The sequence below is a fragment of the Euleptes europaea genome, chromosome 1 (assembly GCF_029931775.1).
Source record: "Euleptes europaea isolate rEulEur1 chromosome 1, rEulEur1.hap1, whole genome shotgun sequence".
Lineage (NCBI taxonomy): Eukaryota > Metazoa > Chordata > Lepidosauria > Squamata > Sphaerodactylidae > Euleptes > Euleptes europaea.
The window spans coordinates 160,795,140-160,822,858 of NC_079312.1; the positions used below are offsets into that span (position 1 = coordinate 160,795,140).

Genomic DNA, 27,719 nt, shown 5'->3' on the forward strand with positions numbered 1-27,719 from the left:
ATGTCTTGCCGCTCAAACCCTTCATGCGACCCCAGGGATTTCGGCTCTTATTCAGCTATCCTTCCCCCAACGGGGAACCCGTCCCGGGTGAACCCTTCCTGCCGTACAAATGTTGTTGGAGTTGGTTATGGAGGAGCTGGCTGTTTTAGTAGCAGGAGCCTGGGAGGTGCCAGCTCTTGTGGCCCCAGAAGTGCTTCCAGTAACTGCCTGCCTCCGAGGTGTGGATATGGCTATCAGGGCACCAGCTCAGGATACAGCTATTGCGGCACCAGATATGGTTACGGCTTGAGGCGTTCGGGGGTCTGTGCGCCTGGTTCGCCTTGCATCACTCCTGTAACTTGCAATGAGACCCTGCTGCAACCTCTCAACCTGGGGATTGATACCACAGCTCAAGCAGCCAAGTGTCAAGAGAAGAATGAACTCCAGTGCCTCAACAGTAAATTTGCCTGTTTTATTGACAATGTGAGTGGCTGGGAGTGGGGGGGTAGGGTTGCCAGGTCCCTCTTTGCCACCAGCAGGAGGCTTTTGGGGCGGAGCCTGAAGAGGGCGTGGTTTGGGAGGGGAGGCACTTCAATGCCATAGAGTCCAGTTGCCAAAGCGGCCGTTTTCTCCAGGTGAACTGATCTCAATCGGCTATAATTCAATCAAAAATAATTGGGGAGGATGGAATAATTGATATTTTGGCATTATCCTCTGCCACCGTGGTATAGTGGTTGAGGGCAGTGGTTAGGAGAGGTGGACTCTAATCTGAAGAACTAGGTTTGATTCCCCACTTCTCCAGATGACCGGTGGACTCTAATCTGGTGAACCGGGTTGATTTCGACCTCCTACACATGAACCTAACTGGGTGACCTTGGGCTAGTCACAGCTCTCTTAGAGCTCTCTCAACCCCACCTACCTCACAGGGTGTCTGTTGTGGGGAGGGGAAAGGAGGGTGGTTGTAAGCCAGTTTGATTCTTTCTTAAGTGGTAGAGAAAGTCAGCATATAAAAACCAACTCTTCTTCTTCTGCTTTGCAAGGGAGATAGCAGGATGATTAGATGTTACATTTTCATGGGATCTCATTGTAGAGATGCACAGTAAATCTGGAGAGATCCGGATCACTGAGAAGTGCATGATTATCATACGTTAGAGTTCAATTAAAATTTAAAAAATCCAGCTCCAATAAATAAAAATGTTTGTGTGAAATATCATATTTGCATCCTATTATTTTACTCCTCAGTCATGACGTGGAACATCTGGAGATGCTGGGGTAGCCTTCTGCTTTTGACCATGTAAGGAGTGCTCAAGTTTGTTTAAGTTCCTTTGAAAATGATAGGTATGAATCTGGATCTTGCATTGCTGCCAGAGTCTCCTCATTCCCCTTGAGAACTGTACCAGTTCCACTGGGAAATGATTCACTCTCAAAATCAATTACCCATGAGGGTGATATTTCTCTTGGTGACAGGTCCGGTTTTTGGAGCAGCAGAACCTGATGCTGAAGACCAAGTGGGACTTCTTGCAAGAGAGGAAGTGTTGCAAAAGCAACATGGAACCCATGTTTCATGAATATATCTGCAACCTGAAGAAAGAGCTTGGGTGTCTGGAGCATGAGAGAACACAGCTGCAGGCGGAAATGAAAAACTGCAGAGAGACTCTGGAATGCAATAAGAAAAAGTGAGTGTGATCTTTCGCCTGCTAACAGGAGGCCATGTTGATATGTGTCGGTTCAAACCAGGTCTACACATCTTGGTGGTCCACCAATGCAGCCCTCAGCCATGTATGGTGGCCCAGCAAAGAAATAATTCACTTCTTGTTTTTGTTGCCTACTGGCGATTAAACCCAGGTAGGGAGGCTTTCAGAGCCCTGTGGTTCAGAGTGATAAGCTGCAGTACTGCAGTCCAAGCTCTGCTCACGACCTGAGTTTGATCCCAACGGAAGTTGGTTTCAGGTAGCCGGCTCAAGGTTGACTCAGCCTTCCATCCTTCCTTCCCAGCTTGCTGGGGGTAAAGGGAAGATGACTGGGGAAGGCACTGGCAAACCACCCCGTAAACAAAGTCTGCCTAGGAAATGTCGGGATGTGACGTCACCCCTTGAGTCAGGAATGACCCGGTGCTTGCACAGGGGACCTTTACCTTTAGGGAGGCTATCAACGCCCTGACCTGGATAGCCCTAGGCTAGCCTGATCTCATTAGATCTCAGAAGCTAAGCAGGGTCTGCCCTGGTTAGTATTTGGATGGGCAACCTCCAAGGAATACTGGGATCATGATGCAGAGGCAGGCAATGGCAAACCGTCTTGAAAACCCAGGGCCCAAGCATATATTGCGGGGGCATGTACACTTTTCATGTGGAAATGGGGGCATTTCAAGACCATGTTCATAAAATAGTCAGGAAATAAATCAGATTAGACTTACAGGATGGGATCATATGGGGGGCATATTGCAAGCCAGTAACGGGCCCAGAGAAAGGATACTTGGGCCATGATTTTGTCCATCATGGCTCTCAGCAGTCCTGTGCCAAAGTTTGCAGTACCGAGCTTACAGTTGCCAACCTCCAGATGGCGCCTGGACATCTCCTGGAATTACAAGTGATCTCCAGACTGTCAAGATCAGTTCTCCTGGAGAAACAGGCTGCTTTAGAGGGTGGGCCCTCTGGCATTATACCCTGCTGAGGTCCCTCCCCTCCCCCTCCCAGCCGCCGCCCCCAAATCTCCAGGAATTTCCCAACCTAGATTTGGCAACCCTACACTGGCTTGAGTCAATGTAATCATTTTCATATCTTACATATATTCCTTTAAAAGAAGAAGAAGAAATGAGATAAGTATACATACAGTTTTCTATTTTAGGTAAAAATGTGAATGATTTCATGAATCCATTGGATGGCTTCAAGTGTTATGAGTCTGCAATTGTAATATTTAATGTGTGTGTGAGTAAAGTGCCTTTAAGTCACAGCCGACTTATGGTGACCCTTTTTTGGGGGGGGAATTCATGGCAATAGACAAACAGAGATGGTTTGCCAGTGCCTTCCTCTGCACAGCAACCCTGGTATTCCTTGGTGGTCTCCCATCCAAATACTAACCAGGGCTGACCCTGCTTAGCTTCTGAGATCTGACGAGATCAGGCTAGCCTGGGCCATCCAGGTCAGGGTGTAATATGTAATACTGGTGCACAAAGCCTTAATTTTTAAAAAAAAAAGATGAAGGAGGAGAAGGGCGTGTGTCTCTGTAAAATCTACTAAGAATATATTAAGTGTTGGAAAGCAAACCTCCCTGTGATGAAAACTGTTTCAAAGCAACACAGATATATTAAAGAAAGGAAGTTTATGACTCTTAAAACATCTGGAAAATGATGACAGTGTACAAACTCTTTTTCAAGGCTGATCTCAAAAGATTCAAATCCTTATGGCCCTCGCTCTTGATTCACACTAGAATATTCTGAATTCTCTGCCTCAAAGGTAAGAGCAGAATGAAACAAGATTGTCATATTACAGCTTGAGACCTATAAATACCTCCGTGGATTGGCAAATGAAGTAGTGTTGGCTTTTCCCGCTAATTTCTCCCTCATTTTTGTCAAAAAGTCCTTTGCCTGTTGTAGGGCATACCTGCAACCCAGCTCATTAAAAGGAGCAATATAGGGATGGGTCTGTAGGTAACAGATGTCACAGCTGCCTCATCTCATGAAGTTTCTGAGAGATTTAAAGGTGTTGGTCAACTTCTGGGTAGAAATCTGGTGTCCCTCCACAAAGTTAAGTAAAGACTTGACTTTGAGATCATGGTGAAATAAAACTGGGCAGAATAGTCTAGATGGGGTGTCGAACTCATTTGTTAAGAGGGCTGGATATGACATAAATGTCACTTGGTTGGGCCGGGCCATGCCTCACCAGCCCAGATCAAGAGTGGGGTGTGTGTGGCTGCCTCACCTGGGCCGTGGGCCGGATAAGAGCTCTCAAGGGGCTGGATCTGGCCCACAGGCCATATGTTTGACACCTAGGGTTGCCAGCTCCAGGTTGGGAAATACCTGGAGATTTTGGTGGCGGAGCCTGAAGAGGGCAGGGTTTGGAGAGGAGAGGGACTTCAATGCCATAGAGTCCAATTGCCAAAGTGGCCATTTTCTCCAGGTGAACTGATCTCTGTTGTTTGGAGATCAGTTGTAATAGCAGGAGATCTCCAGCCACCACCTGAAGGTTGGCAACCCCACTGATACCCCTGGTCTAGAGAGAAAGTGTGGAAAAGTAGAAGTGGAAGGTTATTTTTGTAAGCACTGAAGGAGTGTGAATTAGTTCAAATGTGACAAGAAAAAATCATGGTTTGCCCCATCAGGTTTGAAGAGGAGTGCCACAGAAGAACACATGCAGAAAATGAATATGTGGCAATTAAAAAGGCAAGTGATGATATTTCTCCACTTGGTTGCGAAATCTTTGTGGAGTTCAATTCCCCCCGCCCATCCCCTGGACCTTGACTGACAATTATAATCCCTAATCAGACCCCCTTTTTCCCATTCAAATATCAAATTCCTATAGGAGGTAGATTGTGCTTTCATGGACAAGACAGAGAAAGAAGCCAAAATGGAAGCCTTGACGAGAGACATCCGTGTTTACAGAGCTACTTTTGAGGAGGTAAAGAGATATCACTTTCCACACAGCCTATGACTCAGAAAGTAAATTCAGAGAATAGATGTTTTTAAAAGAAAAAATACTGGTGTGTTTTTATTTGTGTGTGGGGAGGCATCGATAGGACCAGGGAAGACAGAAATGCCAATCATATTTTATTCTAACCCAGCAGTCTGGCCTATACCTTTAAATCCCTTCAGGCAGAAGTTTTCTCCCTCTCCCATAATACTGGAGCGCAGGGCCATCTGCTGAAGCTGGAGGGTGAGAGATTCAAAACAGATAAAAGGAAGTATTTTTTCATACAACACATAGTTAAATTGTGGAACTCCCTGCCACATCACCCAGGATGTGGTGATGGCTGCCAGCTTGGAGGGTTTTAAGAGGGGAGTGGACATATTCATGGAGGAAAGGGGTATTCATGGCTATTAGTTAAAATGGATACTAGTCATTCTGCATACCTATTCTCTCTAGTATCAGAGGAGCATGCCTATTATTTTGGGTGCGGTGGAACACAGCCAGGATGGTGCTGCTGCAGTCGTCTTGTTTGTGGCTTCCTAGGGGCCCCTGGTTGGCCACTGTGTGAACAGACTGCTGGACTTGATGGGCCTTAGTCTGATCCAGCAGGGCCTTTCTTATGTTCTTATGTTCTTAAAGTGATCTTCGGGTTTCTGCATGGCCGAGACCTCCCTGCACAGAGGAAATGTTTCAGTTGGCTTTGGACACAAGGTAAAAACTAATGCTACCAGCTTCAGGGTTGATATTAAGACCACAATCCAGCCAATTTAAACATTTCCACAGCTGCATGAAACCTTCAGTGGTGGGAATTTGCATTTTGGTGACAACTACGAGATAGCCATATTTATTATGAATTAGCCTGTGGTCATTCCTAGAGGTCTCCATGTGTATAGGGTTGCCAACCTCCATGTAGTGGCTGGAGATCACCTGGGATTACAACTGGTCTTCAGGCAACAGAGATCAGTTCACCTGGAGAAAATGGCTGCTGCCAACCCTACATGTGCATCACCCAGAGTTTCTGGGACATAGATTAGGGTGAAATGTCACTGGCTGATTAGATATGTGTATGGGGTAGTCTTGTACACGCACACACACACAAATTGGTAAATTTTGGGTTTGGGTTTATTGGGCCTGAATTTTTTCAACAACACCCCAAAAAAAGCCAAATTCCCATACCGGTAAATATGGGAATTCAGCTTATTTTCAGGAAACCCAAAATAATTCAAGCATTTGTGCCTATGGGGATTTTTTTTTGCAAAGCTCTTGGGTATTTTTTTAGGTAGAACCCCCAAATTTGCATCATAGCTGCAAGGGCCTCTCCTTGCCTGAACCCCCAAGTTTGGTTAAGATTGGGTCTGGGGGTCCAGTTTTATGGGGTCTGGAAGGTGTCACCCCCATCCTCTTCCATAGAGAAGAAATAGTGAAGTGGCTGCAATCAGATTCTCTATTACGAACTTCACCATGCTTCTCTATGGAGGAACCCAGCAGACTTTCCCGCCATTGAAACAATGGGCCGTTGAAAGCAGTCAAACACTGTGTTGACTAATGAATTTAGGCATATTGGGCAACCCCTATTCAGAGTTAATCCAGTCAAAGCCCTTCAACTTCTCTGGTCTTAGACTGAAGTCACTTTTCATAGGATTACACCTATGCATTAGAAAAGCAAAACCGAAAAGATTTATTTTGCACATCTCTGGCAGGAAATCCAAGAGTTGCAGTCTCGCATTTCAGACACCTGTGTCATGGTGCAGATGGACAACAGCCGAGGTTTGAATATGGACTGTGTCATCGAGGAGTTCAGGTGCCGCTATGAAGACATAGCCTCCAGGAGCCGGGCTGAAGCCGAAGCTTGGTGCCAGTCCCAGGTAAGGCCCAGTATGCCATAAGCTGTGGAGGAGATTCGCCCCTCTGAGTATTATTTGCTTGATGTTGAGACTATGTGAGAGCCAGCGTGGTGTAGTGGTTAAGAGCGGTGGTTTGGAGTGGTGGAGCCTGATCTAGAGAACTGGGTTTGATTCCCCGTTCCTCCACATGAGCGGAGAAGGCTAATTTGGTGAACTGGATTTGTTTCCCCACTCCTCCACACAAAGCCAGCTGGGTGACCTTGGGCAAGTCATACTCTCTCAGCCTCACCCATCTCACAGGGTGTCCTTTGTGGGGAGGGGAAGGGAAGGCGATTGTAAGCCTGTTTGATTCTGCCTTAAGTGGTAGAGAAAGTTGGCATATAAGAACCAACTCCTCCTCCTCCTCCTTCTCCTCTTCTTTTTCCTCTTCTTCCTCTTCTTCTGTTTTCTCTGGAATTACCATTATGGTATCGCCTTCATTCACCATCTTCTCCATTAGAGAAATGCATGGTGGCTGTAGCTGTTTGAGGGGGACTTCTTGGAGGTGGGAGAGGTACTGTTGAATATACAGTCTTGCATTCAGCAGTTCCAGCAACATTGCCTTCGTTTTTGCTTTCAGTATCAGGAGTTGAAAACAACTGCTGCCAAGCACTGTGACAACTTGCGCAGTGTCAAGGAAGAGCTTGCTGAGATGACTAGAGTGGTCCATCGGCTGAAGGCAGAAGTTTCAAATATCAAAGCCCAGGTGAGAAGACATAGCACTGATACAGCCAGCGGTTAGAGTGTCAGGCTGGAAGATCTGAGTTCTCATCTCCACTCTGCCATGAAGCATGCTGGATAGGGTTGCCAGCTCCGGGTTGGGAAATACCTGGAGATTTTGGGGTGGAGCCTGAAGAGGGCAGGGTTTGGAGATGGGAGGGACTTCAACACCATAGAGTCCAATTGCCAATATGGCCATTTTCTCCAAGTGAACTGATCTCTATCAGCTGGAGATCAGTTGTAACTGCAGGAAGATCTCCAGCCACCACCTGGAGGTTGGCAACCCTAATGCTGGATCACCTTGAGCCAGCCAGCCACTCCCAATTTAACCTACCTCACAGGGTTGTTGAGAGAATGAATGGAGGAGGGGTGAACCATATATGCCACCATGAATACCTTGGAGGAAATGTGAGCTAAAAATAACATGCATAGACCTTCAAACCATGTTTATGAGATTGCCTGTTCTCTGAAAAGTGCACCAGGATCACTTATAGTACACCACACAATCAATTGATTTATGTAGGGTAGGACACAACCATGTGTATCCTGCACTTTTATTATCATAGTTGATAACCGTGCTTGTGGAATTGAGTGTTAGGCATCCTGAGGATCTTCATTTTAATTTTTTTTTTAAAGAAAGCACATTTCTAGTCCCTAAATCTGCACAGATGAGTTTAAAATCTCGAAAGATGAAATGTGTGTTTCTCTGTGTGTGTATTTCTGTTGCACCTTTCATTTGGTGATAAGGTCTGATATAAATGAATGATACAAAAAATTATTTCATAGTAGGTAAGAGCAAAGGAGCATAAGTATTGGACTTTGAGACCCAACTCTCCTAGTTGACAACTCAGCTATAGACTTGATGGAATGTCTCAGAGATGGCACATGTTATATTTTCCATGGGAAGGTCACCCAAAACATTCTTCCTCTGATTCTTCAGTTTCTATCTGTTTCATAGTGCCTGCAAGAGCTCTTTGCGTGACCTACATAACATGAAGTTGTCTTGTACTGTGTCAGACCTATGGTCTACCAAGGTCACTATGGCTTACTGTGACTGGCAGCGGCTCTCCAAGGTTTCAGATCAGCTACTACCTGATTCTTTTAACTGGAGTTGCCAGGGATTGAACCTGGAACCTTCTACATACAAAACAGATCCTCTACTTCTGAGCCATTGCCAGTGCCCTCACATAAAGATTCTTAATGTAAACAATGAGTTGCGTTGCAACCACAAACATTATTGCTAGGATGGGGATTGCTCACCAAAGGAAAGGCAGTTTTGCTGGCATCTCCTTTTAAGGATGCTTCCAGGTTCCTCCACAAAAGGAATCCTCCCCAGAGTATGCCATGTTGTGGAATGGCACTGTGTGGTCATTCGTTTCTCACATTTTTCCATTGGGGTGTTCTGTTGTGGGGATCTGCTATGCATTGGATAAGCATTTCGATATGTATATTCATTATGGAAGCATGGATCACATCATGTTTCAAATGTGTATCTAACTGCCTGGTGTGCATAGCCACATCAGCAAGGTTCACAGACATTTGCAACAGAGCCATCTGTACATTAGGGGCACTTTCACACATCCTGATTTATGCACTTTCAATTCACTTTCAATGCATTTTAACAATGGTTTGCAAGTGGATTTTGCTGTTTCACACAGTCAGATGCAGCTGTGAAAGAGCCCTAGGACTCTTTTGTGATAATTTTTCAAGCCATTTGCTTGCAGGACTGTATGATCAATAACAAAGTGGGAAAGAATATATGTCTGAATGAATAATTAGTGAGTTGCTGCATGAGCACACAGAATCTCCAGCAATCCTGAACTGACGTGAACTAAGGCAAGAAATCCCTAGTACCCAACCTGAAAAGTTTGCAACAAACATATTACACAATAGGATAGAGTCCATTCACAATTAAAACTAATAGTGTGCCATTTTTAAAAAAAAATAAAGAATTTTTTTTATTAAATAACAATAGTTTCCAAAAGAGAAAGAGAGAAAACTTAACATAATCAGATTAATTCTCGAATAACAATCCTCTACACACACAGTATGGCTACCAACAAAAAGAGAAAGAAAAGAAATGCATTAAACAGTATCAATTTATACAATATACAGTATATCACTCTCACGAAAAGCTCATATCCATTTTTAAACTTCTAATTAAATAGTAAGTATGTTACTATTTTACTCCAAACATTCCTTCATATTCTACTGAGAATCACAAGCTTGGTCTGTTCTTCAGGTTTAATTCTGTTCTGGTACTTTGTGAACAGAGACCTCTGTTGTACAAATAATGTACTGCCCTCTTATGTTTCTTTCCCTTAGCTGCTTAAAACACCGCTATTTTGTCCATCACCATAGTTAACCAACATTTCCTTAGCCAGATTTCGAGAGATGGTGTTGACTTTGCTTCCAACGTGATTGACCATTCAAAATTCAAACAAACTGCACCATTGAGACACCCTGCCTTGCCGTTATAGCGCTGCAAACTGGAAGAGGAGGTGGCTGCGTCTGAAGAGCGTGGGGCCATAGCAGCGAAAGATGCCAAAGGCAAGCTGGCGGAGCTGGAGGATGCCCTGCACAAGGCCAAACAGGACATGGCCTGCCAACTGCGGGAGTACCAGGAGCTGATGAACATCAAGCTGGCCCTGGATATCGAGATCACCACCTACAGGAAGCTGCTGGAAGGAGAGGAATGCCGGTGAGTGCAGCAACCAGTATTGTGTGTGTGTGTGTGTGTGTGTGTGTGTGTGTGTGGTGTGTGAAGTGCTGTCAAGTCACAGCCAACTTATGGCAACCCAGTAGGGTTTTACTTTACATTACTTTAATTATACTGTTCATGTGGCCAATTCGATCCTGAACAATGTCACTGAGACCAATTTTTTTTAAAGGAACCATCTAAATAACCCATAAGGAAATTAGTATTTTTTAAAATCTTAATTGACTGGGAAAGAAATTTGGTGACTGGTAATGTAGTATTAAAATCCACTCCTGCTAAAAGAACCCTCCGATTATCCAGTTCAGAGACAGATTCCTGAATAAAAGGATTTATCCATCTGTCTCTAGCCTCATTGAGCAAATCACAGCTAAACAAGAAATGCTGAAGAGTGTCTGTTTGGCCAGAACCCCATTGATATACTCTCTCACAGTACGGAACCATATTTAAATGACCTATTAACTCCCTGGATGGGATGGCAGTAGGGTTTTCAAGGCAAGAGACTAATAGAGATGGTTTGCCATTGCCTTCCTCTGCATTAACAACCCTGGTATTCCTTGGTGGTCTCCCATCCAAGAACTAACCACTGCCAATCCTGCTTAGCTTCTGAGAGCTAATGAGATCAGGCTAAGCCTGGGCCATCCAGGTCAGGACTATATCAAGCAAGACATTTTGGTACACAATGATGTTGTTCAACAAGACATATAAGTATGTGTGACAGCTAAATCAATCTTCTAAATCGGATGCTTTTCTTAGGCTCCAGGGGAAAAAAGGGTTCTTAGCCCACAGTACATTATCACTGAGACATGTTTACTTTGGTGGTTCTTGAGTTATTCAGCCCCTACTCTTATGTAAAGATTCACAGAAGAGGAAAACAAATGTGTTAATTTAGCTTTCGGAATTTTTCTAAATTACACTTTCTAAATGGCCTTATTTGTATGCCTTGGACAGCACCCTTCAAATTCAAAGGAAAGAGTTCCCCAAAAGACCCCTCAGAAAAACAAAAAACCACAACACACACACACAAAGTATGAAAGCTGTGCAATAATGAAAATAGCGGTCATTTGGTTGCCACGTTGTTGTTTCCCCACTTCAGGTGGCCTGCTTGGCATCTCTACATCCCATTCCTTTTCTATACCAGCTTCCCACTTTGAGGAATGTGCTTACTGAGGTTGTGAGGGAGGTGCCATTTTTGGTTGGGTTTTAGAAGGAGCTGTAAGGCCTTTTTATTTGTGAGGGGTTTTAATGGGGTCTAAGGAAGCCACGGCCCTCTGTCTGCAAGACCTGAGCAAGGCTGTTAATGATAGGGCATTTTGGAGGTCATTAATTCATAGGTATAGGTCCCTTGTGCAAGCACCGGGTCATTCCTGACCCATGGGGTGATGTCACATCCCAACGTTTACTAGGCAGACTTTGGGCGAAAACACATGGTCGCTTTATCCTCCTTTAATCCCTGTTCTAGCCAGGATCGAACGCACATTAGGCAAAACGCATGTGTTCGATCCTGGCTGAATCCTGTCTGAAACAGGGATTGAAGGAGGATAAAGCAACCATTCGTTTTCACTCTTTGTTTGCGGGGTGGTTTGCCAGTGCCTTCCCCAGTCATCTTCCTTTACCCCCAGCAAGCTGGGTGCTCATTTTACTGACCTTGGAAGGATGGAAGGCTGAGTCAACCTTGAGCCGGCTACCTGAAACCGACATCCATCGGGATCAAACTCAAGTCGTGAGCAGAGCTTGGACTGCAGTACTGCAGCTTACCACTCTGCGCCATAGGGTCGCCATGAATCAGAAGCAACTTGATGACACATAACACACACACATACATAAGTGGCAGGCATTTTCTTTGGGAGGGGGCATTGTGTATGATTTTAATTTGAAACTGTAAACTGACTTGAGCCACAAGGGAAAGGTAGGGTGTAAATATTTTAATTCAGAAATACAATTAATAATAACATCAATAGAAACATTACTTGGGTCAGAAAAACATGGATAAAGACTGAAGATTGTCCAACATGTCCGCTACAAGAGTTGGTGTACATTCAAGGTGCATGCATAACAGTAGAGGTATTGTCGCTTTGGACAAGAATCCCATTTAACAGGAAAACTTCATAAATCTTTTGAACAAATGCTCTGTTGAAACAAGATAATATCCAGATTCTTGTCAAATCCTGCTGCAACATCTGCATCCTGGTTGTGAGGCCTCATGTTCGTTCCTTGGGTAGCTGAACGGTCAGTAGTAGTCGTTTGTTCGTTTTTGACAGCAGCCTGCTGCTATAAAAGCACAAGAAGCAGGGTGATAGAAAAGTTTGCAACCTAGTTCTAAAGCTTAAATACAACATTTTACATAATTCCATGGGCAAATTATTAACAAAGCAGCAAGTCTGAAGTTTTTGGCATTATAGAGAGGACTTCTGGATTCACATCTGGCAACTCTGGTCAAAAATTATCTGGAGATAACTGTGGTTTGCATATTTCATCTGTGTTAAGTCATTGCGTTGGCTGCTTCTACTTGAGTCCAATTCCAGTGTTGGTTATGACATCTAAAAGTCTTTATATCTTTTCACCAGCAAAGGAACCAGTGAGTTGCATATAGTGATAATGAATTAATAAGAAATTTAATTAACTATCAACTTCTATCTCATTAGGTTGAGTGAAGGAGAATTTGCTGTGAACCTCTGTAAGTATGTTGAGAGTCATCTTTCTTGCTTAGAGTTGCCAACCTCCAGGCATAATCTGGCATTCCCCGAAGGGTTTCCAACCTCCAGGTGGTGGCTGGGGATCTCCTGCTATTACAACTGATCTCTAGGCAACAGAGAGCAGTTCACCTGGAGAAAATGGCTGCTCTGGAAGGTAGAATCGATGGCACTGAATGTCACAGGAATGTCTAGGCTTGCCATTTGACTACTCATTTAAGAGATAAAACAGCACACTTGCTCAGTTCTTATTCCAAAAATAAATTCTTTTTGACCACAACCTTTGTCTGTTATTTATCAATAAACTCAAAACACAGCAGTGTTCATATTACACTTCCAATAATATATACTTGTAGACCAAACAAAGCAAAGCAAAACACAAAAAAACCCTTAAGGTTGCTCTGTTATTTTTCAATGGGTTCAAAACACAGCAGTGTTAATGTCACACTTCCAATATCATATACATATAAACCAAACAAGCAAAATATAACCCAAAATAAACTTTTTGTTGTTCCAATCTGTCCGTTATAATTCTTATGGTTGAAGTTCCCGTCTGGAGATTCCACAGCAATAATGACTTGTCAGTTTCATTCTTTCATGAATTGCAAGCAGCGCGTGTCAATTTCCTTTGTGGATTGGAAACAATGTGTACCAGTGCTAAGTGCACTTTATACCCCCGAGGACGGGGATGCAACAAGGTTGCTAACTCTTGACTAATTCCTCCAAACGATGAAAATAATAAACCTTGTCCCGAAGGATACCAGGTGAGATAAGGACGTTTCCTCCGGATATCAAATACGTTTCATTTTGCTTTCCTCAGCTTATTACCCGGTAGTAGAATTCTATAAATATAAATTATAACAGTTTTAGGACAGAATTTTCCTTCCCTGCATTATGCCATTTATACATACAATACAAAAGTATAGTAGTTGTTTAAGCTCATACCTTATTTTTAAGGTGTATAAACACCTCTCCTTAAGACCTCCGAGGGTTCCTATGAGTATGGTATCTCATAATGATGTTCCTCTATACAACAGTATTATAATTAGATTACATTCATTTTCAACATAAATTATGCAAACATTACAACATTACAAAACATGACAAATCAAATTCTGTATTAAGCCCATGGGGGGGCTAATGATTTAAATGCATAAATAAATTTCATACCATGATATATGGCAACCAGAAAATATACAAAAGAAAAAAAAGGTACCTAATGTAATACACACCTGAAAGGTATGAAAGCTACCATCAGCCCCTTGATTAGTATAGCTACTCATAGGAACCCTCGGACGTTTATTTTGGGATATATTTTGCTTGTTTGGTTTATATGTATATGATATTGGAAGTGTGACATTAACACTGCTGTGTTTTGAACTCATTGAAAAATAACAGAGCAACCTTAAGGGTTTTTTTGTGTTTTGTTTTGCTTTGTTTGGTCTACAAGTATATATTATTGGAAGTGTAATATGAACACTGCTGCGTTTTGAGCTTATTGATAAATAACAGACAAAGGTTGTGGTCAAAAAGAATTTATTTTTTGGATTAAGAATTGAGCAAGTGTGCTGTATTATCTCTTAAATAACTACACCAGCACCATAAGTGGAACTTTGTGATAATTTGACTACTCATGGCAGCCAAAGCCCTGGCCTCAGCCCCAATCCTTCCAATTATTTGAGGACGGGGTAGCAAGGGTGATGCTCTTGGAATTTCTACAGTCTTAGTGGTAAAAACCATAAAGATTGTAGGGATTCCTAGACTGTGCCCACAAAGTGACATCACTTCAAGCTTGAGGACTGCCAAATGTGACAACCCTTCCAGGGGACACTCTAGGAAACCCTGTGATCTTTATGGTCTTTACCATAGAGATGGGGAAAATTCCTACATCATGGAGGATGTGACATCCCACCCTACCCTGAACTCCCACCCTACCCAGGCACCCCCCCCCAAATCTCGTGGTATTTGAAGGTGCAAAGCTGGCAAGCCTAGGAACAGCAGGGCTTCGTGAAAGGTTTTAGAGGCCATAGAACTGTGGGCCTAAACTCTGGAGGCTGAGGAGACAAGGGAGATAATGGTGGGAAACAATTTGTAAAGGCGCAAGTGGGCTGTGTTTTGCAGCCATTTAATTTAGACAGCTCTTGATTGCCCAACTCTAGGTTTGTTGCCAAACCTTCAGTGGGAAGTCTACAGAGTGAACTAAAGTAAATACGGGGCAGATGGGCCTACCCAGAGATCTGGGGTTGCAAATTAACTATGATGTAACCAGAATGTTACTTCTTTTCCTTAGCTGTACAAAGAAGCCAGGGAGCAGTTGTGTGCGACACCAAACCTCGACCTCCGTGTGGACCTCATGGTGTGTGCAGACCCACTGGGCGGATTGTGACGACCTCTGGCACTGGAGTAACAAAGTGTGGCCCAGGCAGAGGTGTGCATGTTGATGCTGTGCCTCCTTGTAGGAATGTGGCAAATTACATTCCCTGTGTCAACCCTTGCCCACCTTGTGGAGATGCCTGCCCCCCTCCACAGGGCTTTAGTTGTGGGAGCAGGAAGGACTCCCATATCAAATTTGTAGCACCAGCTGGCCACAGTGGTCGAAACTACTAGGAGTGTTAAAGGAAAGGGCACCTCCGTCAGCTAGCGGTGATGGCTTTGCAAGACAGCAAATTTGCAAAGCCAGTCCTTTTGCTATTTGCACAGATAACTTGTTGCCAGACTGTGATCTCTTTAAAAATGCAAAATATGCAAAATACAAGAGAAATATATGGTCCCCGCCATATATTTCTTATAAACAGTATGAAATTCTAGTTTTGCTTGGTGATTGTTGCTGCATAAATGTGTCACCCGTGGTCTTTGGACTTTGCAGTCAACTGGCTTAGCTCCACTGACCCCACCTACAGTGATTGTGGATACTGAAAGTACCTTGTAATACCCACTTCCTTTTTTGTTATATCAATGTCTCAATTAACCCATTACCAAGACTGTGTCAATTCAGTGCTGAATCACTTATATGACAAGATAAAAGCACAAACTCATCAAAGAACTTGTTCTAATACTTGTAAATAAGTCACATACATCACACCTACATGATTGCCTCTGATCTTTGAACTGCTGTTAACAGGAACAAATGACTGATGCTCGATAGTATGTTTCATGAGGTAACTTAAAAGTGTCATTCTACCTCCAGGTGACTGGCAATAAGAACATAAAGCCCTGCTGGATCAGACCAAGGCCCATCAAGTCCAGCAGTCTGTTCACACGGTGGCCAACCAGGTGCCTCTAGGAAGCCCCCAAACAAGACGGCTGCAGCAGCACCATCCTGCCTGTGTCCACAGAACCTAATACAATAGGCATGCTCCTCTGATCCTGGAGAGAATAGGTATGCATCATGACTAGTATCCATTTTAACTAGTAGCCATGAATACTCCTTTCCTCCATGAACATGTCCACTCCCCACTTAAAGCCTTCCAAGTTGGCAGCCATCACCACATCCTGGGGCAGGGAGTTCCACAATTTAACTATGCGTTGTGTGAAAAAATACTTCTTTTATCTGTTTTGAATCTCTCACTCTCCAGCTTCAGTAGATGATCCCGCATTTTAGTATTACGGGAGAGGGAGAAAATATGGTAAACTCTTCTGTATAAAAAGTCTCTGCTTGTACTTTGTTTTCCTACCTGTTTTGGAATTCTGTTTCTAATAAATGGGCTGAGCTGTGCAAAAAGAAAGGGATTTGAGGGACTCCGTGTTTTCCTCATGAGAGGGTGGAGCACTTTCCTAAAGCATTTTTAGGCCCAATTCACACAACACATCTTGGCCACCCTCATTGGGTGATGTTGGACAAGCTACGATTCCTAAACCCAGCCTTCTTCATAGGACTGTTTTGATAATTCCTGTGTCTATACTACCTGAAGAATCTGGGGAAGAGGGTATGTTAAAAAATAAATAAAACATTTTCCTTGGTAAATAACTCAATATGATGTATCCTTTTACAATCTAGACCCGGAGCAAATTTACATGAGGAGCGAACTATTCCACTGAGCCTTTTAAAGGAAATGTTAGATTATTTTTTTGGGGGGTAGACCTTGGTTATAGGGCAGCAACTGCTTTAGCAAGAATTGCCTGAAGCCAAATGATGAATATCTGAACACCTGTTCATTATGAAGATTGACAACTGCAGAAGTTGGACCTCTAGTGGTTGAACATGTCCATATCTTTTTCTTTTTTTAAAAAACACCTTTGTGTGCGTGTGCTATCAAGTCGCAGCCAGTTCACGGTGACCCTTCATGGGGGTTTTAAGGCAAGAGGAACAGAGGTGGTTTGCCATTGCCCACCTCTGCATTGCAACCCTGTTCTTCCTTGGTGGCCTCCCATCCAAATACTAACCAGGGTCAAACCTGCTTCTGAGATCTGATGAGATTGGGCTAGCCTGGGCCATCCAGATCAGGGCAAAACCATATATTTTTTATCTTTCTGTTCCTTGAAGGAGGTGATGAACTTAGTTATTCATCCCCACCACCCATTTTGTCCTCACAACGGACCCTGTGAGGTAGCTTCAGTTGAAAGAGAGGGAGGGAGTGGTCCAAAGGTTACCCATTGAGCCTCATGACTGAGTTTGTATTTGAACCCAGCTCTTCTAGTCCAAACAATACATTACTTATGTAACTAATGGTCTTTGTTAAGAATGAACTGGACATGAGTTGTGAGGAAAGGCCCGCAGGCCACTAGAAAATGGAGAGAAAAGTTTTGATACAAGGACAACCCTGAAGGCATATAGCAGGGGTTAGGAACCTTTTTTCTGCCAAGGGCCATTTGGATATTTATAACATCATTTGCAGGCCATACAAAATTATCAACTTAAAAATTAGCCAACCAAGCCCAAGCAGGCAGCTGCCCCAGATGACCCCCACCCCGTGTGGGCAAGCAGGCAGGCATCCAACCAGTGGCGCACTCACGCAGGATCCACGAAGGGCCAGACCAAATGATTTTGCAGGCTTTAAATGGCCCCCGGGACTGACGTTCCCCACCCCTGGCATATAGCTTGATGTAGAATTTGCTTTGCATGGAGAAGATCCTGTCAAAGAAAGATACCAAAGCTGTTGAATTTTTTAATTGTATGATTGCAGGAGACAGCAAAAGTAGGATCTCGGGATTACCTCTCCCAAGTACATTTACAGTCCTCCAGTTAAGCATGCACAACTGGAATTTAAATATGGAATTTTCCAGTGAAACTGACTTCTTAGTATTTTTCTTCTCCAAGCTCGTAGGCTGAGAAGGGCCTTTCCCAAGCCTTCCTCCTTATCTGAAGAAGTGAGCTGTGGCTCACGAAAGCTCATACCCTACCAGAAAATATTTTTGTTAGTCTTTAAGGTGCTACTGGACTCTTGTCCTTGGGAATTGGATGCAGTGCTGGAGGATTGGCTGCTTAGTAACTCTATGGAGACAGGAGAATAGCAATATGATACCATGAAGTAATACCATAGATTGACTCATACTTATTTTTCTTTAAAGATGGTCATGGAGGCCATACCTCTGCTGGCATCAGTGGCTCAGCAGTGGCTCAGCACAGTGGATCAGTGGCATCAGTGGCTCAGCACAGAGGTGAAAGGTCCCAGGTTCAATCCCCGGCATCTCCAGTTAAAGGGACTAGGCAGGTAGGTGATGTGAAAGACCCCTGCCTGAGACCCTGGAGAACTGCCGCTGGTCTGAGTAGACAATACTGACTTTGATGGACCAAGGGTCTGATTCAGTATAAGGCAACTTCATGTGTTCATATGTTCACCAGGGAACAGAAGAAGGCACCAGGATCATGATCAGAACAGAAATACCTCCTGTACAGATGGGAAAATCCAGGAGTTGAGCAAATTCAGTGGCACAGGAGTCGCTGATACGTGGCTTCTCTGTTGTAATCCTGTCTGTGGCTAATGCTGGAACAGCATTGACTGGTTTGCAGACAATGGCCCCTGGGTGGAAACAGCCCAACAGCTCATTTTATCTAGCACTGAGTATCCCATCATGCCCCAGGCCAGGGAGACATCCTTAAGATTGAGGATGTGGTGGTTAGTGTTATCACCAGAAACACAGAAGAACTACTACAGCAGGTCTTACCTCTTAGTTTAACTTAGGGAAGGGGCTGGGGCTCAGTTTGTAGACATCTGCTTGGCATGCAGAAGGACCCAGGTTCAATCCACGGCATCTCTGGTTAAAGGGACTAGGCAAGTAAAAAAAAGGTAAAGGTCCCCTGTGCAAGCCCCGGGTCATTCCTGACCCATGGGGTGATGACACATCCCGACGTTCACGAGGCAGACCGGGGTGGTTTGCCAGTGCCTTCCCCAGTCATCTTCCCTTTATCCTCAGCAAGCTGGGTACTCATTTTACCGACCTCGGAAGCATGGAAGGCTGAGTCAACCTTGAGCCGGCTCCCTGAATCCAACTTCCATCAGGATCGAACCCAGGTAATGAGCAGAGCTTGGACTGCAGTACTGCAGTTTACCACTCTGTGCCACAGGCTCCTACTAGGCAAGTAGGTGAAGTGAAATACCTCTTCCTGAGACCCTGGAGAGCTGCTGCTGGTCAGAGTAGACAATACTGACTTCGATGGACCAAGGGTGATTCACTATAAGGCAGCTGCTTTATGTGTTCATGTATTCATGAGCTCTTCCCTACTGTGAATGCTCACGTATTATGGAAACTTTCAAGTGAAATGGGAAAGGCTTTTTTCTTTTTTCTTTTGCTGTGCTTCAAAATATTTATTTTCTCCAAACTATGGATGGAGGAATAGAATTTTTTTTCATTTCTTACCAATTCCATGGTTGGTACCTATAATAAAATATATATTTGTATATATTCAAAACATAAATAACTGTTGGTTTACACAGTATACATATTTTCATTGTTTAACACAATTTCCACTAGTATCCATTGTTCAATATAAAGGTTTCCAATATCTAACATAGTTCGTTAATATAAATACAACATATATATTTCTTTAAATCTATCACACATAATTTTGTTAGTTATACAAAAGAAAATACAAAGTACAAAATACAAAGTAAAGCCTAATATTATGCAAATTCAAAATAATATATTCTCTTATTGGCTTGAAACTTCTAATCAGATTGAAATCTTATTTGCTAAAATCATTAGGTAGTTAATTCATCAGGTAGAGTTCAGAATGGTCAAAATGCAATATTTTCTTTTTCAGATTAAAGACTGTATTATTCTTAATAATCTATTATAAGGTTGAATGTGTCTGCTGTCTACCGTATATACCCGTGTATAAGCCGACCCGCGTATAAGCCGAGGTGACTAATTTCTCCCCAAAAATGGGGGAAAATTAGGCACCCGCTTATAAGCCGAGGGTCGGCTTATAACCCTTCCCCCCCCGCAGACTTACCTGACCGGGCTCTCGGGAGCAAGCGGCGCGTCCCTGGTGGCGGCGGTGGTGCTCCTGGCAGGGGCTGGGGCAGCCTCTGCGCAGCCGCAGGAGCCCGCCCCAGGCCCCAGGAAGTGGCAGTGCGGCCGGGCGGGGGCCGGGGCAGCCTCTGCGCAGCCGCAGGAGGCTGCTCCCGGCCCCAGGAAGCGGCGGCGCGGCCGGGCGAGGGCCGGGGCAGCCTCTGCGCAGCCGCAGGAGGCCGCCCCAGGCCCCAGGAAGAGGCGGCGCGGCCAGGCGGGGGCCGGGGCAGCCTCTGCGCAGCCGCAGGAGGCCGCCCCAGGCCCCAGGAAGCGGCGGCGCGGCCGGGCGGGGGCTGGGGCAGCCTCTGCGCAGCCGCAGGAGGCAGCTCCCGGCCCCAGGAAGCGGCGGCGCGGCCGGGCGAGGGCCGGGGCAGCCTCTGCGCAGCCGCAGGAGGCCGCCCCAGGCCCCAGGAAGCGGCGGCGCGGACGGGCGGGGGCCGGGGCAGCCTCTGTGCAGCCGCAGGAGGCCGCCCCAGGCCGCCCCAGGCCCCAGGAAGCGGCGGCGCGGCCGGGCGGGGGCCGGGGCAGCCTCTGCGCAGCCGCAGGAGGCCGCCCCAGGCCGCCCCAGGCCCCAGGAAGTGGCGGCGCGGCCGGGCGGGGGCCAGGGCAGCCTCCGTGCAGCTGCAGGAGGCCGCTCCCAGCCCCAGGAAGCGGCGGCGCGGCTGGGGGCCGGGGCAGCCTCTGCGCAGCCGCAGGAGGCCGCCCCAGGCCCCAGGAAGCGGCAGCACGGCCGGGCGGGGGCCAGGGCTGCCTCTGCGCAGCCGCAGGAGGCCGCCCCAGGCCGCCCCAGGCCCCAGGAAGCGGCGGCGCAGCCGGGCGGGGGCCAGGGCAGCCTCCATGCAGCCGCAGGAGGCCGCCCCAGGCCCCAGGAAGCGGCGGCGCGGCCGGGCGGGGGCCAGGGCAGCCTCCGTGCAGCTGCAGGAGGCCGCTCCCAGCCCCAGGAAGTGAAAAACTCGGCTTATACGCGAGTATATACGGTACTTCAGGTAGTGAAATCATCAGGTAAAGACAACTTCAGGCAGTAAGATCACTAGGTAAAGACAAGTTCCTGGGTTGCACTTTTTTTGTTGGATTACTTCATCTGTGAATTACCATCTATTCCATATATATATGTGTGTGTTTGTGTGTGTGTGTGTGTGTGTGTAAAGTGCCTTCAAGTCGCAGCCGACTTATGGCGACCCCTTTTGGGGTTTTCATGGCAAGAGACTAACTAACAGAGGTGGTTTGCCAGGGCCTTCCTCTGCACAGCAACCCTGGTCTTCCTTGGTGGTCTCCCATCCAAATACTAACCAGGGCCGACCCTGCTTAGCTTCCAAGATCTAATGAGATCAGGCTAGCCTGGGCTATCCAGGTCAGGGCTAATAGAGTCATTACTGCTCTGTAATTCTTTCACAAACATTGAGGAATAGAAACTTCCCCCCCTTTATTACCAATTCCATGTTTGGAGCAGTAGGAGTGATTGGTATTATTTGTTTCTTTTTTGCATTGTTATGCAATTTGCAGGGTATTTATTTAAATATAGAATGCATATAATGTATGCATATGATATTTATATAACGTACAATGCTGGTTTCTTGATGTATAAATAATTGTTAAATTTAGCAAAAAGAAAATGAAGCAAAAATATTGCCTCATATTGATTCACACAAGGGGAAATCAAAGTCAAGATGGAGATATTACAACTGACAAAAAAGAAGAAAGAGTTCCTTTAGTCTTTTGATGTTCCAACTGAACATGCAATCTTGCAAAACTGAAAAGCATTCCTCCTACAAATATCCCTCAAGGCATTACAATTAGGGTTGCCAACCTCCAGGTGGTTAGTAATCAAAATAGGGCTTACAAGTACAAAATAGGAGTTCAGGAATCAAAAGATTGTACTTGCTCTGGACCTATATCTTTTGGATATATTTTACATGAGGTTTTCCTCAGAATACAATTGTTTGCATTGTTGTATATGTGCTTTATTTGAACCTTACACAAGTACAATCTTTTGATTCCTAACCTCCAGGTGGTGGCTGGAGATCTCCCGCTGTTACTTACAACTGATCTCCAGGTGACAGAGATCAGTTCACCTGGAGAAAATGGCCGCTTGGGAAGATGGACTCAATGGCATTATAACCCACTGAAGTCCCTCCCCTCCCCGAACCCCGTTCTCCTCAGGCTCCCAGCTCCCCAAATCTCTAGGTATTTCCCAACCCAGACTGGCAACCCGAATTACACTTGATATTGTTCATAGCGTCCGAGTAGCTGTTCCCCTCACAAGCAAAACACAGAAGCCAAACAGTATGTGTTATCATGCTGATTTATGTGCAGCCCTTTATCACTTGCATGGGAAACAATTCCTGCCACATGAAAATGGCAGTAACTCCTACACAAAAACCATGGGAATGAAACGAGCTGGGAAGTGAAGGCTCCTGACTTCGCGCCTTTCAGGCTTTCCTGGTGGGGATACAAAGAAAACGGGTAAAAACAAAGCCATTTTGCCAAGTACATAATCATACAGGCATATCTAGTAATTATGAAGATTTCGCAGCCCACACACAGCCTCTGTGCTTTGACTATCACACGGAGAGAGATAGAGTGAGATAGCCTGGAGACAGCTGCAAGTAGAGGCATCGGGAATCTGATCCACGAGAAATGAGGGGAATATCTACTGAACACACTGGTTTAATAATCCATTCTAGGGATGATCTTGAATTTCTCATCCTGGCAGCTTCTCCCTCAAAAGCCCTGGAACAATGTCCCTTTCCCTTTGAGTGAAAGTGAGAGCCAGCATGGTGTAGTGCTTAAGAGCAGTGGACTCTAATCTGGAGGACTGGATTTGATTCCCAGTTCCTCCACATGAGTGGCGGACCGTAATCTGGTGAACCGGGTAGGTTTCCCCACTCCTACACACGCAGCCAGCTGGGTGACCCTGGGCCAGTCACAGTTCTCTCTGAACTCTTTCAGCCCCACCTACCTCACAAGGTGTCTGTTGTGGGGAGAGGAAGGGAAGGCAATTGTAAGCCAATTTGAGTCTCCTGAAAAGGTAGGGAAAATCAGGGTATAAAAACCAACTCTTCTTCTTCTTGAATCAAAACCATAGTTCCTTAATTTCAAAGCATTTTTTGATTCCCTGATACCATTTTTTTTCCATACTGTGTTATGTATTTTCAGTGTTATTCGCATTGTACATTGTGTGAATATTATACCTATACATTGAAGCGGGTCGTGCTGTTCAGATGATAGGCTCTTAGAATGTATCACTTACTGAGAAGTGAAGGTATCTTATTCAGCCAATCATCGAGTAAACAGGACTCAACAACTTTACTTACTTTTAAAAATCAAGCCTTTTTATTGATATACTTCTAGTAAAATATGTATAAATGCAAATTATCAAGTCTTTAACACTTCTATAAAAACTCTTGTCAAAATACAATGTATATATGTACAATGTATGCAATAAAAGCAAGCAAGTCTTACATACTATTCAGTTTCAAAATCCAACTTCTAAAATATAACAGTCAAATTATTCTGATTCAGTTCAAAGTATCTAATTCACAAAGTCTAGAGTAATGTATTTAAGCCATACACACCATTCATCCTTTTTCTGAGAGCCTTTTGGAAGGTTCTGATTCTCTAGGCTTACTGTAGCTGTATTTATACTGTATTAGACTCATTAAGAGTGAAGGGGGATTTTTATTCCCACTTTCAGACAACATTCTTATCCATCAAGAGGGATACCTTTTATTCCCTCTTTCAGATAACATGAGCAGTGCAGTAATGTCTTAATTGCAGCTGTTCAGTTCCCCATGACCATATATGGGCTTCCTTTCCTTTCAGTCTATTTTGCTTAATGTATAAACAATCATTTCTGAGTTTCATGATCACATTATATACTCAGTTTTCATACCATTCTCATCGTTATTACAATACGCATTAAATGAGACCATTTAGAAATCTGTAACACAATATATAACTGTATAAATCATAAAACACAATTATTGTTTGCATTGTAACATGCAACCATCTGGTTAGTATAAAATATAGTCTTCAGCAAGATTTACAAAAAGTAAAGATTTTTCTGCTCTTGAAATATGAGGCTATAAGATTGCAGGATTTTTCTGCTCTTGTGATATGAGCAGCTGACAGCTGACAGATGAGTCAGGAAGGGAAATTCCAGTTACGTCTTTCTAATAGATGGTAAAGGGTAACTCTGTTCTTTCCCCTTTAAGGATAGCACCAGGGTAAAATGATTATTTCCTGAAAGGATTCAGTCAGCTTATTTTAAAGTCATTTGTATTTTATAAGCTGATGACAGTCTTTTCATTACACAAACCTCTGAAGTTTATGTTTAGTTTTATATGTTGTATTTAAGCTCTACATGGAATTAATTCTGCACATGTACACAAAATACCATAATTATGTCAGAGACCGTGACAACATGATTTACATTGGGTATATAAATATCATATGAAGAAGAAGAGTTGGTTTTTATATGCTTAAGGGAGAATCAAACTGGCTTACAATCACCTTCCTTTTCCCTCCCCACAACAGACACCCTGTGAGGTGGGTGAGGCTGAGAGAGCTCTAAGAGAGCTGTGACTAGTCCAAGGTCACCCAGCTGACTTTGTGTGTAGGAGTGGGGAAACAAATTCAGTTCACCAGATTAGCTTCCGCTGCTCATGTGGAGGAGTGGGGAATCAAACCCGGTTCTCCAGATCAGACTCCACCACTCCAAATCACTGCTCTTAACCGCTGCATCAGGCTGGCTCTGGGACCTGGCAACCCTACTTCGTCCCCATTTGTTCTCTCAATGTTGCTTTGTATTATAGGGGCAAAAGGAAGGTGATTGTAAGCCAGTTTGAGTCTCCCTTAAGTGGTAGAAAAAGTCAGCATATAAAAACCAACTCTTCTTCTTCTTCGCCACCAGTGGGAGGTTTTTGGGGTGGAGCCTGTGGAGGGCGGGGTTTGGGGAGGGAAGGGACTTCAATGCCACAGAGTCCAATTGCCAAAGTGGCCATTTTCTCCGGGTGAACTGATCTCTATTGGCTGGAGATCAGTTGTAATAGCAGGAGATCTCCAGCTAGTACCTGGAGGTTGGCAACCCTAGGAGGAGGCTACTTTACTTTCCCTCTTTCTATTTGTTTTCCCACGCATTCTTATAAATGAAAGAGATGGAAAGAGATAATTATTGTTGTGCTGGCAGTTTAAACTTGTTTACATTATCTGTCAGCCACCTCAGGTGCCTTTTGTTACAGAGAAGGGGGATAGAAATGAATTAAATAAAGCAAATATTTTTCTGCTGAACCTTATATCCCCAAGTTCCTTTCCCACCCTCTGGGGGAAAAGATGCAGGAAGGGATGTGTGCTGAGAAGAACGTCATTAAAACTTTGCATCTAGGGCTCAGGTAGGGTTGCCAGGTCCCTCTTCGCCACCGGTGGGAGGTTTTTGGGGCAGAGCCTGAGGAGGGCAGGGTTTGGGGAGGGGAGGGACTTCCATGCCATAGAGTCCGATTGCCAAAGCAGCCATTTTCTCCAGGTGAACTGATCGCTATCAGCTGGATATCAGTTGCAATAGCAGGAGATCTTCTGCTATTACCTGGAGGTTGGAGAGAATAAAGGCTCAGTGCTGTATAGATAATGGAAAAGATCCAAACAGCACTACAAAATAATTTTAACCAGAAATAAGTTTATCTAAGTGCAGAAGTGCAAAAAAGTGAAACTATATACAAAGGAAACACAAACAGCAATATCTATACAGTATGCAAAACAGTCCAGCAAAATATGCAATATGACAGAAAAATTTGTTCAATGAGTCACTTAGGAACAATGTCACTGTCCATGGGAGACTTTCCTGTGCTTCAAAGTAGCTGGACACGAGATGTCAAAAAGAGGACCATAACAAGGAGATGCCAAGAGGAGGTGTCCGGACACTAAGTGACTCATTGAACAAATTTTTCTGTCATATTGCATATTTTGCTGGACTGTTTTGCATACTGTATAGATATTGCTGTTTGTGTTTCCTTTGTATATAGTTTCACTTTTTTGCACTTCTGCACTTAGATAAACTTATTTCTGGTTAAAATTATTTTGTAGTGCTGTTTGGATCTTTTCCATTACCTGGAGGTTGGCAACCCTAGGCTCAGGGGGGGATTTTTCACAGTAATTGCTTATGTTCATGTGGACGTTGCAGGTTTGGGATTCAAACCTGTGTGGTTCGTTTGGGTAACAGAGCTTTGGAACCATTATTTTCAAAGGGGAATCTATTGGAAGGTGTGGGGTGGCTGTTTTTTTAAAGATAATAGCATCAGATTTGCACAGCACATAGTCCTACCTCTAAATCACCCCGAGTTACAAGCAAATTGGACCAAGAGGATTGATTCTACAGGCCCCTGAAGTAGGTGACACTTAAAAAAAAAACCTTTCTGCTGAAAACTGCATTTGCCACCCTTCATTGCTGTGGTCGGTTGTTCATTTCCTTTCACAAAGTGAGGAAGGAGGGACTATTTTAGGGAGTTGGAGTGGTTGCTTTTGAATTAAATGACACCCAAAATGCAGTGGCATTAGTGCTGTCTATCCACTAAAAAAAAAAAAAAAAAAAAAAAAACTTTCAAGTGAATTGGACCAAGAGGGCCGATTTTATGGTCTCCTGAACACAGTGACCCCAGCCATCATACCTGCAAAGAAAAAAGGGCTCTATGAAGGAGGAAGGGAAGGAGAATTGCAGCCCTCTACAGCTTGTCCCAGAGGTGATTGGCTGGGAGTGCTCTGCGCTCCATCCTTGCAAGGATCTGATTGGAAGGGAAAATGCCATTCTCTGAGAAATCAGTAGCATTAAAGAAAGATATGCGTGCAAGCTGAATTTCTGGTAAGCACCCGAACTCAGCGGAAAATCCACAGATAGTTTGGAGGGATTTGTAATTCCCAAACATCATGGATTTGTATTCCCGTTCCAGGAAATCACTGTAACGACCCAAACATGTATATCTTTGGCTCAAGAATTCCCTTATGTTCACCCCAAGATTAGCTTTTACCTGTGAGGGAGAAAAATAGCTTTGGGAAAGGCTAGGGTTGCCAACCTCCAGATGGGAACTGGAGTTCTCCCAGAATTACAACTGATCTCCAGACAACATCAGTTCCCCCAGAAGAAATGGCCAAGTTGGAGGGTGGAATCTATGGCACCCATCCCAGCTGAGCTCCGGCTCCTCCCCAAACTCCACCATCCATAAGCACTACCCCTGAATCTCAAGGAATTTCCCTAGCTAGTGTATGCAACCTTAGGGAAGACAGTTCTGGGTGGGCCACTTATAGAAGGGGACAGGATAAGCAGACCTTCCAATTACCATTCCTCCACTGCAACTTTCCTCCACTGCTTTTCAGGTAAAACCTCCTCCAATGTCAGGATGGTGTTTGTGGATTTTGAGCCCCTTGTCCTTGAGAATTAGCCATTCCCTGGCATTGCTGCATTCTCGTTTCCTGGTTGCCTGTTCTGTTCAAAGCTGTCCCCTGACCCAGTTTCCAGGTGTTCAAAAGCTTCATAGAATCATAGAGTTGGAAGGGCCATACAGGCCATCTAGTCCAACCCCCTGCTCAATGCAGGATCAGCCTAGAGCATCCATGACAAGTGCTTGTCCAGCCTCTGCTTAATGACTGGCAGTGAGGGGGAGCTCAC

At 44.5% G+C, this 27,719-nt stretch overlaps 2 protein-coding genes across 2 annotated transcripts in view; both read left to right on the plus strand.

Moving 5' to 3' along the window:
• LOC130477208 (keratin, type II cuticular Hb1-like) lies at window positions 1-27,492 on the plus strand. The gene is made up of 10 exons (XM_056849253.1): window positions 1-462; window positions 1,447-1,655; window positions 4,297-4,357; window positions 4,497-4,592; window positions 6,302-6,466; window positions 7,065-7,190; window positions 9,685-9,905; window positions 12,566-12,597; window positions 14,904-14,969; window positions 27,428-27,492. Exons 1-10 carry the CDS (start codon window positions 1-3, stop codon window positions 27,490-27,492), a joined length of 1,503 nt encoding a protein of 500 aa, XP_056705231.1.
• LOC130493502 (keratin, type II cytoskeletal 5-like) overlaps window positions 1-27,719 on the plus strand; it is a 203,161-nt gene that overhangs the window by 100,576 nt on the left and 74,866 nt on the right. The gene's annotated exons all lie outside the window — the stretch shown is intronic.

Coding starts and splice junctions, on each gene's coding strand:
- LOC130477208 (XM_056849253.1), top strand. CDS start 1: ATGTCTTGCCGCTCAAACCCTTCATGCGACCCCAGGGATTTCGGCTCT. Junction 6,467..7,064: donor AAGCTTGGTGCCAGTCCCAG/GTAAGGCCCAGT, acceptor TTTTGCTTTCAG/TATCAGGAGTTGAAAACAAC. Junction 12,598..14,903: donor AGAATTTGCTGTGAACCTCT/GTAAGTATGTTG, acceptor TCTTTTCCTTAG/CTGTACAAAGAAGCCAGGGA.